The sequence below is a fragment of the Musa acuminata genome, chromosome BXJ2-6 (assembly GCF_036884655.1).
Source record: "Musa acuminata AAA Group cultivar baxijiao chromosome BXJ2-6, Cavendish_Baxijiao_AAA, whole genome shotgun sequence".
In the NCBI taxonomy this organism is placed as follows: domain Eukaryota; kingdom Viridiplantae; phylum Streptophyta; class Magnoliopsida; order Zingiberales; family Musaceae; genus Musa; species Musa acuminata.
In genome coordinates this window covers 5,107,729-5,126,316 of record NC_088343.1, presented here as the reverse complement: position 1 = coordinate 5,126,316, position 18,588 = coordinate 5,107,729, and the positions used below count along the sequence as shown (strand labels likewise).

Below are 18,588 nucleotides of genomic sequence, written 5' to 3'. Positions count from 1 at the left end.
TAAAATACCTCTAATATTTTATAATCATTTTAATATATAAAAAAATCACTTTGGTTTTGGGAGAGAGATGTTAGTTTGTTTCCCACGCGATGCGATGGTTCTGCAACGAAGAGTAAGGCTTCGATAACCACCGTTCAAATACCATCCAACGGTCAAAACAGAGTCCCGACATCCATCGGGCGATCATTCTTTGCTTTCGAATCGCCGAACCGACGGTGCAGATTCATACACGATTCACATCTTCGCCAAGACGAAGAAAACCCATTTAGATAAAATCCAATTATTCGCCACGTTCCGAGTTCTCTGCTCTCGTTTGGGGCGATTTTGAGTGAGGAAGCCATGGGTCCGGGATTGTACTCCGATGTCGGCAAAAGGGCGAGAGGTACTCGTGGCGGCCTCGGTGGTTTTTGCTTCATTTCAATCCATTTTTTGCATTTCTCGCTTATTTTTTTTGAATTTATTTGGGTGCAGATCTTTTGTACAAGGACTACCAGACCGATCAGAAGTTCACTATCACCACCAGCACTTTGAACGGAGTCGTGAGTCCCTCTTTTTTTTTTTTTTGGTGATTTCTGAAGCATTTTAGGGTTTATTCCCAGCGAGGGTTTCAGTTTGCGCCACTATTGTTCGATGTATCGTTCTAGTGTGTTCATTATTATGATCGACGAGTGGCTCTTCGGTTTCTTGGTTTTGCTTGCTGTACTCTAAATCACTAGAGCTGATTGTTAACCGGAGTGAACAGATGCTTAATGTCTTGGTAATGTCCTTCATTTCAATACGTAAAAATTGGGAGTTTATTATTATTGTATTATAGGACAATTTTTGGGGCTAAATCTTGTGGGACGAGCACTTAATGTTTATGATGCTTTATTGTGAAACTGTTTATCATATACCTTCGTTATTAAGTTACATGTTGCTAATCATGTGGTTGTTCGGCAAATTCTTGTAAGCAATTTGGTGATGTGTCTATGAAAGCGTCATCTTGCCAAACAATTGTTTTCACACTGATCGCAATGAATTTTTTTTGTTTTTGTAAAAATGGTAGAATAGATTTATTTTTTTCTTTGTTTTTTTGTTAGTCATTTGTTCCTTTCAAGTTGTATGTTTGATTGTGTAAGAGCCCTAGGCTTTCAGTCAACTATAGTGAAGGATTTAGCCTAGAGGCTAAGACCCAAAAGAAGTCTATCTTAGTGTAGTAACAAGATGAAAATTGACACTGTATTGTCAGGACAGAGATTGGTTGACCCGAGAATTTAGTTGGCTACAAGCACTTTAAGGGCATCTGATATTGCTATTGAATCACCAGATCTAAACAGAGAGAAAAGTATTTTTATATCATGGGGGATGGGATTGATCATGTCTATGGGCTAGGATTATGCACCCGGGAGATGCAAGGCAGGCAGCACATTTGAGAATTATCTACCTTATGGCAGCTTGTAGTTAGTAGCATAGGAGATGATTATCGGGGCATGGGGATGAGCTAAGAGAAATTTGTCGTAGGGCTTGACATTGGGCCCTGCAAAGAGATTCTCCATTGCTATATGTGGTGGTAGCTAAGAAGCAGAGGCACAGGACATGGACACGAGACGAATATGGAGACACATCATTTTTAAAAAAAATTAGGATACGGACATAGCGAGGACATGCATATTTTTAATACATATATATATATATATATATATATATATATATATATATATATATATATATATATATATATATATATATATATATATATTATAATATTCGATTAATATGAGTTTTATATTATTTATATTTAAAAGTATTTTTTAATAAATTCCTAGCAAATATTCATGTAACTTCTGTTATAAATTTTATACATGACTTATTACTAATAAGTGACAGTAACATAATTTACCATCAATATAGTTATTAATATAGTTATGTGACACTGTAATTTAGGGAATATAAAAGGTCATCAATTCCTTAAAAAACTACTAAAAAGAAACAGAAAGCCTTGATTTATTACCATATTGTAATTTGAACTCCTCCGTGCACTAAAATTCATTATTATTCACTGACTGATCATGTAATTGTATTGCTGTGATCATAGTAAGATAATTGGGAATAGGGAAGACTCAAAGAATAGAAGTGAAAAGACTTTTTTTCCAATATACAGAGGGGAATACAATCAGATGTTGGCAAACTGTTTTAGGCATAAATATAATTTTTCCTATTGTTATTATAGTTCCTAGCCATGGAGCTACAAGAAAAATTAACTAAGCTTTGCTATTCATATCATCACCCTTTACATCTAGCATAGTCTAAAATGATAGTTAACAAGCTTACCCTTAAGAAAGATACTGCTTTCTTTTGTATGGATGAAGACGATTATACGTGTGCAGCATTTCTGAGACTTCTCTTCTGAGAAATGTATACCAAAGAAAAATTGACAACAAATAGCAGAAAGTCTCCACAATCATTTTTACGGGGTTACAGGTCTATAGTCAAAAAGTGTAAAGGAGTACCTGCATATGGTCAGATGTTAATAGTGCGTCAACAGCAACTTTCTCTAGGTGTATTTCTTTTAGTTTCAAACTTAGAGGGACATAGAGCATATTTAAAATATCCGAGAGAGAAATTTGACATTTCGTCGGTTTGCAGGGATGTGCGTGAAAATTTTCTTTTGAACCCAAATATGATAAATAATGTCGTATTTCTTATTAGTGTTATTAGATTACTGAGACATACTCCATTAGTAAACTCTGTTAGTCAATAGGTTCCTTCTAAAAGAAATCTTGGTGTCTGAACTGTATTATCAAGGAAGAATAACTGGTTTGCAAATGTCCAATTTTTTTTGCATTGACATTTGCATCTATCTACTGAACTGTGATTTACTGAAATTTTTGTCTATGACAGTTCAACAGACGTAAGTTCCTGTGGTTGTTGATGTGTGATGTCCTTCTGATTTTATGGGCCTAGGTGACTTATTCTGTTAAATTTTCTTAGATTCTTTTTCTGCACTTTAAAATGTGATTAGATGGTACTGTTTAACATGAAATACTCAGAAAACAGCAAAAGAACTTGTTGGTCTTTCATCATGATGTTTCTGGAGGGGATTTTCATTGATCTGTAGTAGATTATCAGATGAAAGAACCTTAGATCATGTTGTCTTTGTTACGGTGCTCTTTGGTACATTAATCCCCTTTTTAAGGCGATACTGTGTATAATGCAGTCTATTACAACATCTGGCACAAAGAAAAATGAACTGATATTTGGTGAGCTTCAGTCCCAGTGGAAGAATAACAATATCAGTGTTGATGTCAAAGCAACTTCAGACTCTAAAGTAAGTTGTAGTTTATGTTTTTTATGCTTCATGAATTTCCTTCTTTTAATATAGTTTTTTCAACCTTTTGTAACATGTTAATCACGGAGATCTTGTTTGAAACATATGTTGATAAAGTTTACAACTGGTATCATGATATACATGACTTTGTTGACCCTGCCAACTTTTCTAGTATATAACAATCAAGTTTAATGCCAGTCTTTGGTACCTTGAAATTGTGATAATCATTCATTCTTTTTTCACCTTCCAGTTTGCAACAACAGTTACGGTTGATGAACTCACTCCTGGCTTGAGATCTATTTTCAGTGTGATCATACCGGATCAGCGGTCTGGAAAGGTAAATAAGCATTTATCCTTTTTGTTGTTGAAAAAATCATAGCAAAGGAAGGTTGTAAACGATCACCTTTTTTTACCTATTTTGGGTGTCTTGTAGGTTGAGCTGCAGTACCTGCATAATTATGCAGGTGTAACTGCTGGGATTGGGTTGACTGCTAACCCTGTTGTCAACCTTTCCGGAGTTGTTGGAACTAATACTTATGCTGTTGGAGCTGATGTATCGTTTGATACTGCAACAGGAAACTTCATCAAATGCAATGGAGGTTTGAATGTAATCAATGCTGATCTTATTGCCTCGTTAACTGTGTAAGAGTTATCTAAAGTTTCCCTTATTTTTTGAACTGGAAGCTATTTCGATCTTTACTACCATATGATAGAGGAATGCAAATAACATCTAACAGCCAACTACTCTTTGAACCCTGATAAGGGATATGACGTGGATTCTAAGTGGTTGATTTCAAACCTGCATGTAGGAATGACAAGGGAGACAGCGTAACTGCCTCCTATTACCACCTGGTGAGTCCGTTAAGTACAGCAGTTGGAGCAGAGCTCACTCACTGTTTTTCGAGCAATGAGAATACCATGACCTTTGGGACGCAACATACCCTGGATCCTCTTACCAATGTCAAGGCTCGCTTTAACAACTGTGGCAAAGCTAGTGCATTAATCCAACATGAGTGGAGGCCCAAATCGTTTGTCACCATCTCTGGGGAGGTCGACACAAAAGCAATCGAGAAGAGTGCCAAGGTTGGCCTGGCCTTGGTCCTCAGGCCCTAACGTAAATTCTCTGAGACTGTAAGATCACTCCGTTTCTCCTGTTGGAATGGCATCTTTTGATTTCATGACTCGTATGTTTGGCAATGCCATAAGATTTCTTGGCTTTCACCTTAACTGGATTTTGCTAGTAATTTTTTTCACCTGTTAAATATGCTGTACCAGGCTGTGGTATTAATTTGCAGAAACTTTGTCGTTTTTGTTGGTTCTTTCATGATGATTTATATATATTCTCTCTCAAAGTAAGCCTTTTGGAATAGTAAGGGCAGATTAAATAAAACCTTTTGCAGAATGGAGCTTGATCTCAGCGAGGCTTAACATCTCCGTGATGTTGTGAAATTGGAAGGATTAATAGTTTGAGATTTCACTGGAATTACCGCTGCCCAGAAACACATTCTTGATCTTCTTAATGGCATGCTCTGTAGCGTAGTGAGGTTTTTGACAGGCTGTGTGCTTGTGCTAATAATGTGTTTACTGTGTTGTTCTTGAAGCAACAGTTCTGGTCACCATGTATCAATCAACAGCCCTTTGGAGTGCCGCGCGGGGGATGAGTTCAAGTTGGGGACGAAGATGGCCAATCGTATCCTTGCTTGCTCCTACTATATCAGCCCCACTACAACTATCGCCTGGGACAACCCCTACTCCCACAACTGCTCCGTCATCACCCACTGCCGAAGGTAAGAGCTCTACAGTCACCCCCTTTCCGTCTCTCGAAATCCAATATTTAGACTAAAAAAAGATCGATTTTGTACGTTTCTTTTTAAAAGAAGGGCAAATCATACGAGCAAACATCAATACAATATGAGATGACATACAGCTGAAACCTTCTAAACTATTTCAGTCTAACAGAAGAGCAAGCCAAATGTGTCTTAACACCAAAAAGAAAAAAGAAAAAAGATATGTAGTTGTCAACATCAACCAAGGAAATTATTCCAGTTTTTCTGCTGGATTATGAAGATTCAGGCAAACAGGCAATCGTTTCTGTAACATAAATGCGTGCAACATTTCTACCAGAGGGAGTGGAGTTGAATCCATCATCAATCCGCCGTCCAGCTTTGTTCAACGATCTCGCGCACTTTCCTGTTGTATTCACGCTTGTTCTCACTAAACAAGCGCGCAGCCTCAGAATTTGCAGGCGAGTTGGGATTTGGATCACAGAGTAATGACTGCAACAAAGAATTGGTTCTGGTATTAGCAGACAATAATCCATATGCAACCTTTCGTAAATTATTGAAAAAGAATTGACACGCAGGATATTGTACCGTATACATAGATAGCCACCACCAAATGGTTTACTATATCACCACACACAAAGTGTATGTCAGTCCCCAACAAAAATGTGAAGACCTACAAATTTATTACCTCCCCACATGTCTATTCTGGAACACATTAAATTAATATCAATTGCTACAACATTGTCTGCAAAACTAGTCGGTTAAATGTAAATATCAATTTGCTGTCAATACCTAGAACAAAGAATGCTACAACCAAGCCCATGACATAGGGAACATGACTTGTTCACAGATGCTGTATGGTGCAAATATATCTTCTAGTGAGAAATCCACACGACCAAGGATGTAGAACCGATCTATGCAATAATTACAGCTGCATATTGAACTATAAACCGTGTGTGATATTTACATACTCAAACATTAAACAAACTTCTGAAGCATTCGTCCAATGCCAATATGACAATTGTGAAAATTCTACTGGTGTGGTTCCTGATGAAAATGCTGATTGACATCTCAAGGGAAAAAAATATTTTCTAACATCTTAATCCTACATACGTGCAACATAAGCTATCTGCTATCCTAAGCTATGAACAACATTCTAAAAAGGATCTGTGACTAAGCTCTCCTGACCTGTACCTGTAATGTTATCATCTCACAAGAAATTTAACAACAATGTTTGACAAATAAATACAGGCCAGGAAACCTTATGTTGCAAAAAAATGTATATAAGCATCAAAAAGTAGTAACAGGAGAAAAAAGTGATGGATGTTCATTAGTCAACAACTTGAAGGAAAGCTATAGAAAAATGTAGGAGAAATAAAGGATTCAGTACCTGGATGGAGGTAAGAATTGCAGCTACATCATATATTGGGCTCCACTGGTTCTGCAAAATATCCAAGCATATGCTACCATCTGCATAAACTGTACATTTATTCAAAAATCATCAGGACTATCCAAAAGAATAATGTAACACCCAAAACGATAACAAGATTAAGTACACATCTAAATAACTAGAAAGTTCCTGTAGAGAAAAAATGACAAAGGACAGCTTAACAACATTACATCAAAGGTAACCAAAAGGTCTTAGTGTAACCTTAATGCTCTGGAGGTCATACATTCAATATACAATGTTCCTTGGTTTGTTCTATGGCTGGCTTGATCAAAATTCAAATGTTACAAGAGAAGATTCGTTTCAAATTATTCACATGCAGGGATTTAATGAACAGTACAAGGAGGCTGAAAAGAACAAAAAAGAAAAAAGAAACCAGTGGGGCTAGTAGCAAGCAAAATATGTATTCCTTACCAAAAATCTATCAAAGAACCCAACTTAGCTGATAATAGGGCTTCTAATCGTGAATTATATAAGAAAATCTAGAACACCCAGAACCATCATTTTTATTCAATCATGCAATCCATTTGTTGAAGAATTTGTCCAGCTAGGAAAACCCCAATGATTTGACAAGAAATTTTCATTCACAACCATCCCTTAAAATGACTCCTTCTGAATGCTGCACAACAGCAGGAAAGTCTATGACTCACACTTTTGCGGTCTCGAAGACTTGAATCATACAAGGAATTGTAAGCGAACGAGCAACTAGGTTTGTTTGAAATTTTGGCTGAGCCAGTATGGTTAGTAACCCCGAGTCACCAAGACACCACAGGAACCCATGATAAAAAAACTAAGCTTAAGTGATTCTAGATAAATCCAGTCTATACTACCTTTTTTGTTTCAATCACTCATTGGAAAGGGAAGTTTCAGCCGAAACCTAAATCCATTAGTGATCATTGCAAAAGATACTATGAAGTATTACTCTTTCTTTTCCATTATAATCTCTCAAAGCCAGAAGCTTGGTTTATTTTTTAAAGCAACAGCATGTAAAAGCTGTAGGTATAGCTAACAGATAACTGGTTAAGTCTCTCCAATACCAGTGCTGGCAACATTCTCTGATTGTAAATGCTCCCCTCCACAACAACAACAACAACAACAAAACTGTAAGTCCCAATTATTTGGAGTCGGCTACATGAATATATTGTCGCTATTAATATATGTAAAAAATCATATGTTTAGTTAAACTTAGAATATTTAAATATTTATTAACAGATCTGTAAATGCCACCCTCCCACCAACCAAAAAAGAGAAACAAAGAAAGAGAAGTAAAACAAGATTGATCCTTCCCAATATCAAGCATGATATTCTAAACTTGCAATACCACTTCTAGGACATTTCAATGTGCTCATCATATTTTAACAAAGCTGAAGCATCTCAAGTTTCTATGGTAGCCCATTAGGAGATAGCAAAGGCTTTGTTCCATGATATTATTCATCTTCAACAGGTACTAACATGCTGAACCAAACTCCATACATATCATTTTTGCAGCATCTACCATATAAGAAACTCTTGTTAATGTCACATCAAGCAGTTGATGCTCAACCTTAATTTTTCATTCCAATAAAACAGTTAAGAAAAAAAATCAGAATCTATCTTTTAATATGAACCTTAAAAATTTGAACTTAATTCAAGAGCATTGGACAATCACTGGCCTGATACCAAAATGAATTAATTCAAGATTGAGTAGTTTTATAGTTGATCTGTCAACCCAAGAAACCAACATAAAGTAACAGACCAAATTTAACCTCTGGTAACAACCCCCGTTTTGGATTTCAGCGGATAATCACATCATCCTAATACTGATATATCAAGGTAACAGCATCAGATCACCGAATCTCTGGACAGGTACTATAATATAGTGATGGTACCATGCAGTCTTTTTGTCTTGGCATTCATCTTTCTAAGGTGTAAGATGCTGTCTTAAACATTTCCTATCACAGCAATAGCCACCAAGAATCGAAAAATAAAGCAAGATCAAAGCAGCATAATTCTAAACATTCATGAAAAAAAGGAAATCAGTAATTCCACTTACTATTTGGATGAAACATTCGAGAAACAAACCGTACAGATGGTGGCTTATTTGGATAATCCTCTGTAAATTGAAGTGTCAATTTAAACGTGCCTGGACAGATCCGATAATTCAAGCTTAGAGGAAGCAAAATAATAATAATAATAAAATCTACTAATGAACACTTGGAGCAGGTATACAGTATCATCTAGCAAATAGAGAGAATAAATAATGCATTAGCAGCATAGTTGGCATAACTGTATCATTATTGTAATATGCCCAATGCACGGATCAGTAGAGGAATAATACTTTGGCTATAGAAGATGTAAACCCTCTTGAAACTCATACATAGCACAACAAAAAAATTCATCAAATCATCTTCGATTGCTATTCAATTTGGCATAATCAGATGTCAAGGTAAAAAAAAGTAAAATATTAGATTATAGAAAACTCCAAAGAGACTAGAAAATTATAAATATATTGGGAAATGTTTTCAAGACATAATTTCAACCTCAAGACTGGCAACAGACACATGCTATGATATTTCAAAATCAAGCATGCTCTTTGTGAAAGTTGTCTTACAAGGCCTGGGATATTTATGCATATATGGAGTTAACAAATCAACATGTTTTGTCTACTTTGGTTCTGTTTCTGAATTTCACTCGTAGAATGTTCAAAACCTGAAGCAGGGCTTACTGGATCTCATATACACTAACTTAGATTGGTGTAATACTCCTGGGGTGTTGCAGTATTCTGCTTATTGAACCTGCAGAGTGGGGTCATTGATTGTACAGTTTTACCTGCCTCTTTATACTGCACCATTGCTAGAGTCCTGCAGCATTATATTCTACTTTATGATTGTGGCATTAAATAAATAGCTATGAAAACTTTGTTGATCCTTCCTCAATTGGATAAGCTTGCATCAGCATTAAAGTTTAATATATTATGATTTCCCATTTGGACTTTTCTTCTGTGAGATTATTATGTCGACATCCTGTAGTGTTTGCTTTATTATTCTTTTTCAGTAGGGACTTTGGTTGTCATTGAAGGGGAGAAAGGTGTGGTGTCAGGTAGTTGTGAAGTGGATGTTAGTTGGAAAATTAGTTGTTTCATTGGGGTGGGTTCGACTGATATATCAATCTTCCTTATCAAATCTAATGCTGTGCTAGTTTTCTGGTAAGAAAAAAAATGTTTGCTTACCTAAATTCAGCATAAATGCAGTTACCAGGCTTGCTATAGTCTAAATAGAAATGGATGATATAATACAACAACATAATTTTACCTATCGTATGGAATGCAACAAAAAAACGTAACTACTAATCACTAACATTGAAATTGGTTATTCAAGCAACAAGCTTAGTCTCAAAAAATGTGTTCAGGAGAAAATGGCATTCACAAAAATAATAGATAATCAGCATAATGCTCCAACTTCCTGAGGAGAGGCTAAAGCACTAAAATAGCTTACCTCCATCCCAAGGTGTATCATCTGGGCTGCAGTTCAAAACCAAGCTAGAAGTATCAATAAAATCACCCCACAGTATTAACCATGTAAAGCTACACCAAATGATTCGTATGGACATACCCAAATATTACAGCATTCCATAGCATGATGTTGTTTTCATGGGGAGCACCGCTGATACCTGCTGGAGGATCCTGCTGCAACCGTTTGAAGTCTCTCATCAGCCTTTTCCTTGCAGGAGTAGACATCCTTGATACCTAGATAACGGATGCCATCATAATCCGACCAAAAACAGTATATGAAACACAAGGATCACCTAAAGCCTTTACCTCACTCTAAGAAATCATATTTTCCCCCTTTTTCTCCCCTCTTCTTTCCAGTTATTGGATCCAAAAAAGTAAAATTCAGGTGAGTTCTGTTAATTAAATCTATCGATAAATGAAAATCTATTTCTCTGATAAATTGGAGCGAGCGTCGCGTCATATATCATAGTCGAATAGGAAAATATCACGGCAGTTGGATACATCAGATCCAATTTGAATTTTCATGGAATCCCCATGAATCCCAGGACGCAATCAAGATTCAGCACAAAACTATTCTTCGCAGAAAGTTTTAATTTTTCCAGAAGATTCAATTGCAAAATAGCACAACCAAACTAGGGTTTTTCTTGCCAGAAAATATTCCAGCTGAAATTTTCCGATCATGATCATGTCCAGGCAATACCAGATGAGGTTGCTCAAGAAAACAACAATAAATACGAATCAAACTGGGTCGCTCTACCTGTGATCCAGCCGCGGCTACGAGGGACCGGAAATTCACCCAGGGGTCTCGACGACCGATGCACGAAGAGCAGTGACTTCAGCGTCGTCCTGCGGCCAAATCGATTCCTCCTCCCCCTCGATCGCAGTTACGAAAGCATGAAGGGGGCGAATTCGACGAAAGTTTGGAAAGGGCGTCGAAAGGACACACGGCGATCGGAAGAGAAATTCGCACGGAGACCGCACAGAGGCCATCCCGTGCTTTAATTAATGGAACGTTTTTAGAAAACCCCCTTTTTCTGATAATATTTCACATATAGGCCCTTTTCTTTTCATCCTTATTCGCCTAAGACCCTTAAGTGGGAATCAACGAACGATAAAGTATTCGTGAAAACAAATATGACAGGGACTTTGTCGAAACATTACTCATATGAAAATAAATTAAAATGAATTTTTTGAGTGAGTACTTAACATGGATGGCGTAATGCTATCGTAGAATTCTCGGAAGAGGAATTTATTAATAGGTTCAACAAATGTTTCATGAACCCAATATAATCTTGACGGTGCATGATGAGTCAATATGGTTGATTTACTATCGTAAATTTATTTTTGTGTTCTCCTTGTTGATGTGGGAGTGCGTAGGAAACCAACGTAGGAGATCTACAAGGTAGGCGATTCGTTGGGGTCGATCTGGCCTTGGAGCGGTGAGACTAGGTAAAGGAATTGGGATCTGCTCGACTGCGAGGTCCCTCCCTAGAGGCTAGGTCGTCCGGGTGTCTTCTAACGGTTAGTAATATTACATGACAAGCCGACTGTATAACTGAGTTAGTATGTAGAGAGTCTATCCTTTAATGTGAGTTAATGGGTTCTTTTTAATACATGATCCCTGGGTCGTCTTACTAGTTGGCCTGGGATAAGATCAGATTAATCGGCTGATCATTTTGATCTCTGATCTTGATAAAATAAGATGATTATTGATCTTGATAAGGTAGGGCAATTATTATCAGTCATTAATGCAGGGCATATCAAGACACATTATGATGTCATTTTGGGATTAGCGACTTGGGGCCCTACTTAAGTGTCAGCCTTTATGGCAAATGAGTTGGCATGGGACAAAATTATCCATATCATTTGCCCCCCTCTTGGAAGGGCGTCATTCAAGAGCTTTCTCTGGATGGTGCATTTGCGTGCTCTTCTGTTGGGTATGTGCTCTGATGGAAGTTTGTTGGCTAGGGTGTCAAGAGCATATCGATCCTAGTCAAGGTATGATCATAGAGTCTTAATACCGAGTGCATGGATAGAGAGCATGCAAGCTCGGCCTAGGTGCATCCTTCGGGGGCTTCACGCTAATATGCTTGGCTTGAGAGTGAGTCCTTTTTAACTCTACTTATTTAAGGTCTCACCCCTAGGTCTTCACGTCTAGTGCATGACTAGGGAGCATGGAAGCTCGGCCTAGGTGCATCCCTGGGGTCTTTCATGCTGAGTGCACGACTAAGGAGCATGTGAGCTTGACTTAAGTGCATCCCCCCGGTCTTCATGCAGAGTGTAAGATTAAGGAGCATGTGAGCTCGGCCTAGGTGCAGCTCTCGGGTCTTCATGTTGAGTGTATGGCTAGGGAGCATATTAGCTTAGCTTATGTGCAACCCTTGGGTAGATTAGACCCGCTAAGGGGTTTGACCATATTAAAGTGGTAGATTGGACTCGTTAAGGGGTTTAACCATGTTGAAGTAGTAGATTGGACCCACCAAGGGGTTTGACCATGTTGAAATGGTAGGTTAGACTCGCTAAGGAGTTTGACCACATTAAAGCGATAGATTGGACCCGTCGTGATACCTAACCAGTGGTGGATGATGCTGCAATGGGTGGTATTTATCGCTGCTAAGGCGCTTTGTCTAAGACGTGATGTATCATCTTACCTTTAGGATTTGTATTACTTATGATACTTAGTTTAGGAGGGTGCTTTTTACTGCCTTAAGGTTTGATGTGCTCAGGGGGTTATGCTCCTCTTTAGGTTTTGTTGGCGTGTGGTGATTGAAGGCGTGATTTTTATGACGGGTCTAAATTTGGCCGCTATGGGCTGGGGAATAGATCTATCTTAGCTACTTCTGCTGTGGCATTTTGCCAATAGTGGAAGCTAAGGTGCAGCACTGCCAAGGTTCAGGCCGTTGAGCTACTCTTGGAGCTACGAGCAAAGGAAGTCGAGTAGAAGTTTACGAAGGCTTGAAAGAAGTTACAAGGATGAGGCGAAGGCACAATGTTGTTGAAGCCTAGCAAAGGAGGCCAAGCATAAGCTCGAGGAGGCCCGATGGGTGCTTCCAAGGATGAGGTGGGGGTGCTAGGCTACTAAGGTCTAGTTCCTTGGATTGTCCTAAACACTATCGAGGATGAGGCAGAGGCATTGGACTACTAAAGCCTGGTTTCCTGGGTTGTCCTTAGCACTACCGAGGACGAGCCATAGGCATAAGGCTACTGAAGCCTAGGTCCCTTGACTGTCCTTGGCACTATCGAGGATGAGGCGGAGGCATAGGGTTGCTAAGACCTAGTTCCTTGGGTTGTCCTTGGTGTTGTCGAATATGAGGTAGAGGCACAGGGTTGTTGAAGCCTGGTTTCCTAGGCTATCCTTGGCACTACCGAGGATGAGGCGGAGGCATGGGGCCATGATGTGTCTTAGCAGTATGTTGCACTTGTCCCTCTTGGAAGATGAAGTGTGGAAGAAGTGTAGTTGGTAATCCGAGGGTGAGTTGTTACACTAGGATTATTGGCTAAGTCAATTGAGGGAAAAGTGGGGTGATAGTTTACATTATATTAGTAAGAGTTTGGACTCGAGGCTCAAGAATACTTTTGATGGGATGAGCAAGGGACTTGTCTCTAGTCCTGAGAGGAAGAACCCTAAATCATTAAGTAGATGTGAATAGAGCCTCGATGCCTGAGGTGAGGCAGAGCCATCATTATATTAAATTGGGATACGTGCCTTCTCTTCCTGAGAGGGCTTGAGACTGAAGGTAATATATCTTCGCTCGAACGTTTATTGGAAGGAGTAACAGAAGGATGTGCCTACGACGTTCTAACCCTCATAGCGTCGGAATGATAATGTCATGAGGACCGTCAACTGGTAAGTCGACATGGTTGGTTCACTATTGAAGGTGCAAATTCATCATTGTATTCTCCTCTATGCTGATGTGGGAGTTCTTACATGGCAAATTGATGTATGAGGTCCACAAGGGAGACGAATGATTTGTCGAGATCGATCTAGCCTTAAAGCGGTGAGATCGGGTAGAGGAATTAGGATCTGCTCGGCTGCAAGGTCCTTCACTATAGGATGGGTCATCCAAGTGTCTTTGGGCGACTAACGATCTTGCATGACAGGTTGACACCAGGGGTTACCTGGCATGACTCCTCTGATGCTTAAGTTAGCGAAGGGAAGAAGACAACAATGTAAGTTGTATGACTGAGTTAACGTGTAGAGAATCCCCCCTCGACATGAGCTGATGGGTTTCTCTTTATACCCGATCCCTAAGCCTTATTACTAGCTAGCTTGGGATAAGAAAAGGTTAATCGCATCATTCAGGTCTCTAATCTTGATAAGATAGGACAATTATTGATCTTGATAAGCTATGACAGTTATTGTCAGTCATTGATGCAGGGCACATAGGAATTCACTACGATGTCATTTTGGGCCTAGTGACTTTGGGGGGCCCTGCTTAGGTATCGACCTTTGTGGCGGATGAGTTAGCATGAGGTAAAATCATTCCTATAAAGTTTAAACTATAGGGTGTAGGAGTATCTAATGTGGCTTTGATATGGCTTCGAGCTGTCGAGATCTCGAGGTGTCACTTGCACTAAGATCGATGTCAAAAGAAATTTTTTGATCTGATTTCAGTTAGTGATTAAGTTCTCTTATTCGGTATGAATTTTTTCTTAAAAAGAGAACCTATTAGTATAGCATATTGATTAGAGGGATGACAGGTGGAGATAATCTCAAACAATTTATCTTGGACTTTTATGTATATGGGTAGATGAGCAGAAGTTGACCAAAACTAACTTGTGGCACTAATATTATTAATTTTTGCCGGCGAAATTTGATGCATCGGTTCATGCTCATGATCAACAACCCCATGTTCTTCGTTCATGCTCAGCTCGGTCACGCAACATATTAAGAACTGTAGATGATCCGTTGCAGCAATGTCAGAACTATCAAAACTTCTAAGGTTTTTGTAGTGACCGGGATCCAAGAAAAGATCCATTGCAACGACGATAAAAGAAATCTGTGTAGGTTATTGTCTTTACAGATAGAGAAAGTATGACTCCCGCTCCTCTCTCTCTCTCTCCTATCTAATCAAGGTGGTCAGAACGGGAAGCAGCAGGAAGGTGATAAGGAGAGCAGCGGCAATGATGCCGATGCAGAACCACTTGCGGGAGCTCTTCTGGTACTCCCTCGCCGTCTCCAGCTCCACCGTGCCCCGGCGAACGAACGAGCTGGCGTGCGCGACGTGGCTCTCGATGTCGTTGAGCTGGTGGCCCTGAGCCTCCACCAGCGCGGCCATGTCCAGGAACACCTGGTGCAGGTCCAGTAGGCTCCTCTCGATCTCCTTCACCGCGTCGTGCCGCTCCTGGATCTCCGATATCGTGTCCATCACCTGTCCCCGCCCCTGCTCCTGGATCGCCTTCTGCATGAACGTCTCGCTTGCCCCCGACGAGATGAGCGTCTCGATCGTGTCGTCGTCCGCGTGCGTCCCCGTCACCGTGTAGTACCGCCGCCCGACCGTCTCCTTGTACTCCGCCGCGATCCTCGTCCTCAGCCCCTGGAAGTCGTCCATCAGGTCCTTGAGCTTCTTGCCCAGCCCGCTAACCACCGACGTCCGAGTCCGGTCCGCCGAGCTCCCCGGGCCGCATCCGGGGATGTTCCGGTGCTGCGCGTTGGCTTGGTCCAGCGCCTCGAGCTTGGCCTTCACCGCCTTAGCTTGCCGTAGCACCTGACCAATGTCGGCGTCCATGCGCGCGCGGACCGCCTTCATCGTCTTCGCGCTGTGGGCCGTCTTGCTCTCCTCGTTGGCTTCCTGCAGCCGGCGGTAGAGGCTCTCGAGGCCGCGGAGGTCATTCTTCACGTTCTCCACCTCCTCAAAGAACCTCTCGAGGTTGGCACCGACGTCGGCGCCCGGCCCGCTCATGCCCGCCTCCATCTGGTCCATCTGCACCTGGTGCTTCAGGTTGGTGTACTGCTTGAAGGAGGTGGTGGAGAGGAGGTCGTTCATTGTCTCTTTTTCGGGATGTTAGTACTAATGTCGATGTCAGTCCGGCATGCAAGCTAATACCACAACTGAATCCTTAGCGTCGATGATCGGGGAAGCGATTCTGCCTTCTCCGACGTGAATCCAATCCGATCAAGAATGCCTCAAGATGGAGTCGAAGAGAAGACAGGAGAGAGGGGAGAACAGAACGGCAAGAAGGGCCTCAAACGAGGCCAACTCAGAAACGGCCGCTGTCTCAAGGGAGGTGGTAGGAAAGAGAATGGAGGAAGAGGAGAATGGGGTGGTTGCCTTTTGGCTGGATCTCTTGAGGATCTCCTACAAAAGCTGGCATCCAAACACACGAGAGGGAGGTCTCAGGGTTGACTGCGTCTTTGTTGTAATACCTCAAATCAGAAAGATCATCTCATGCTTTGAGAGCTTATTACTCTTTACTCTGGAGATATCTGTTCACTAAATGTACATTCTAAGCCAATATATGCCACCATTGTGTCGAGATGCATCATTAGGTTATAAGATGGATTTGATCATTGAGAGGAGTGATTGAGGAGGTCAAGTGGAGCCATGTTGGCCCATATTTTAGACAACTTTGATAAAGACCAAGTTATTTAGTCACAGCTGGGAAACTATAAACTCCAAGCTGTGCTTTGATTCTTTTTTTTATGTAAAGAATGTTAAGTAGTGTATTTTTTGGGCCAAAAAAACAATGACATGCTTTGCATCAAATCATTTATCTTTTCCTTTTCTTGGTTGTGGATTGCATATGGGACCAATAACTTCTCTTATATCTCAAATTGCAACTCATTTTTTTGGTAAAACCAAAAGTATGAATAAATAATCTCATCTATCATTTGTAGATAATGTTTACTTATTTTTTTTATTCAAGAGATGATCTTCTATACTGGCAAAATCTTCAATCGGGATGAATTCTAAAGCTCAGCATCTCTTGGGAATGTGTGTAGATGTGCTGTTGCATCCACTCGATGGATCAAGAAATTGTGCAAGTCTTTCTTCTGCAGATGTCATTACTTGGACTGCATCACAGGAACTCCAAGAAGAAAAAGAATCACTTTCCCGCAGGCATCAACAATTCATGCAGCGGGGAGTACTTACAGGAATGTGATGAACGTATTTGTTGTTTCGCTGGAGAAACCCTACGACTTTGTGCAGCTCCTATCGTGAGGAGAGAGAGAGAGAGAGAGAGAGAGAGAGATGTGGGAATGCATATTGTTCTTCATCTTTCAGAAAAAAGAAAGAAGAAAAAGGAACGGTGCATGAATAAGCCAGAAGACATCAATATCCCGAGAAGAGGACACAAACCTTATCACAGATCATCTTAAGATCTTTCCTCTCAAGCTCATGAAGAAGAATCATGGTCTACAAGAGGGGTCAGCTGATATCTGAATACAGATCCAAGTTGATCGAGAACAAAAAGACTTTTTCTTTCTTGGCCACCAGCATTAGGATGATGAAGAGAGATAGTCTAAGATCTACACGTTGACTTCAGGGGCTTGGACACGTAGCTTGAGATCAATCTCCCGATTCGGCAGGAGGTCAAACTCATAAAGCTGACTGATTAAGACAGTCACATGCAAATTGGTCCTCCATTTTCACATCATTTCATATAATTTAGGCTTCCAATTAAATGAAGGAAAAGATGTTTGGATCGGATCGATTGAAAAGTCAAAGCTCACAGCCTACTTTTTTTTTCTTGTTTTTTATTCTTTTTATAAGAGCCTATGATTTTTTTTCTCATGTTTATTAAGTTTCTCTCCCTTAATATTTATATTGGTCATCCCACGTTTAAAGGGTAAGATTTTTGTTTCTTCCTCGTTGGAGGCTGATGCCGATGACGATCCAATTTGGAAGCTTATGATTGGAGGCTTGTCGAGCTGAGGAATCAATCATCTTTTCTGGCAAAAATTGAGGATGATAATGTTAAATCGGACTTGATCTTTCCTTCAGAGAACCCAATGAGGTCAGAATATAATATTCGAAAGTTGATTGAGAGTTGGGACATGTGAGGATGATAACATTTGTTGTCCTTTCCACAAGGCCGAAGCTCACCTTATCATGTCCGTGTTCATCTCATCTCAACTCGTAAAAGTAAATATAGTTAATCCCAATGTACATTGAAGTTTATGTGAATGAATGAATGAATGAAGGATGATTTTATATTGGGTAATTTTTTTGAAATTCTTTTTGGGCTTTTCCCGTAAGATATCATCCGTTTTTAAATTTTTTTTAGTGTTTATTATTCTTTAATACCCTAAATGTTCTCTTATCGTCACTCTTGTGCCACTGCTTTCTATCGTTATTTTTTTTTATCTTATCGTTTTGATCCTATTGTATTTGTTAATCATCTCTTTTACCTCATTGCTTGATCCTATCATTTCTCTCGATCGATAATAATATATTTATTAATTATGTTATCAAAGCAAAAGGAGGTAAAAAAAAAAAAAGGAAAGATCCATTCATCATTGACGATTGATGATGATAGAGGAAGTGAGAGAAAAAGCAACAATAAAAGAGAAGAGGCGATGAAAAAGGTGTTATTATCATATGCCTACTAACTTTAT

At 39.8% G+C, this 18,588-nt stretch overlaps 3 protein-coding genes across 3 annotated transcripts; 1 reads left to right on the top strand and 2 right to left on the bottom strand.

Moving 5' to 3' along the window:
- Nucleotides 1–230: 230 nt before the first annotated feature.
- Nucleotides 231–4,631, top strand: LOC135614370 (mitochondrial outer membrane protein porin 1-like). The gene is made up of 6 exons (XM_065111671.1): nucleotides 231–382; nucleotides 472–539; nucleotides 3,197–3,307; nucleotides 3,558–3,644; nucleotides 3,741–3,949; nucleotides 4,117–4,631. Exons 1-6 carry the CDS (start codon nucleotides 340–342, stop codon nucleotides 4,418–4,420), a joined length of 822 nt encoding a protein of 273 aa, XP_064967743.1. The 5' UTR covers nucleotides 231–339; the 3' UTR covers nucleotides 4,421–4,631.
- A 598-nt stretch (nucleotides 4,632–5,229) lies between these two features.
- On the bottom strand, nucleotides 5,230–11,008 carry LOC135614371 (ubiquitin-conjugating enzyme E2 2-like). Its single transcript, XM_065111672.1, has 6 exons — nucleotides 10,786–11,008; nucleotides 10,129–10,262; nucleotides 10,012–10,037; nucleotides 8,571–8,660; nucleotides 6,482–6,570; nucleotides 5,230–5,583 (listed from the first exon to the last, which is right to left on the bottom strand). Exons 2-6 carry the CDS (start codon nucleotides 10,251–10,253, stop codon nucleotides 5,455–5,457), a joined length of 459 nt encoding a protein of 152 aa, XP_064967744.1. The 5' UTR covers nucleotides 10,254–10,262; nucleotides 10,786–11,008; the 3' UTR covers nucleotides 5,230–5,454.
- Nucleotides 11,009–15,048: 4,040 nt separating this feature from the next.
- Nucleotides 15,049–16,120, bottom strand: LOC135613425 (syntaxin-124-like). The gene has a single exon (XM_065110455.1). It carries the CDS (start codon nucleotides 16,013–16,015, stop codon nucleotides 15,092–15,094), a length of 924 nt encoding a protein of 307 aa, XP_064966527.1. The 5' UTR covers nucleotides 16,016–16,120; the 3' UTR covers nucleotides 15,049–15,091.
- Nucleotides 16,121–18,588: the final 2,468 nt, after the last annotated feature.

Bases quoted from the DNA above. Each gene is read 5' to 3' on its own strand.
- LOC135614370 (XM_065111671.1), top strand. From the start codon at position 340: ATGGGTCCGGGATTGTACTCCGATGTCGGCAAAAGGGCGAGAG. The intron at 383-471 runs GTACTCGTGGCG...ATTTGGGTGCAG, and splicing joins TGTCGGCAAAAGGGCGAGAG to ATCTTTTGTACAAGGACTAC. The intron at 540-3,196 runs GTGAGTCCCTCT...TGTATAATGCAG, and splicing joins CCAGCACTTTGAACGGAGTC to TCTATTACAACATCTGGCAC.
- LOC135614371 (XM_065111672.1), bottom strand. From the start codon at position 10,253: ATGTCTACTCCTGCAAGGAAAAGGCTGATGAGAGACTTCAAACGGTTG. The intron at 10,038-10,128 runs GTATGTCCATAC...TTTGAACTGCAG, and splicing joins TGGAATGCTGTAATATTTGG to CCCAGATGATACACCTTGGG. The intron at 5,584-6,481 runs GTACTGAATCCT...TCTTTGTTGCAG, and splicing joins CAATTCTTACCTCCATCCAG to TCATTACTCTGTGATCCAAA.
- LOC135613425 (XM_065110455.1), bottom strand. From the start codon at position 16,015: ATGAACGACCTCCTCTCCACCACCTCCTTCAAGCAGTACACCAACCTG.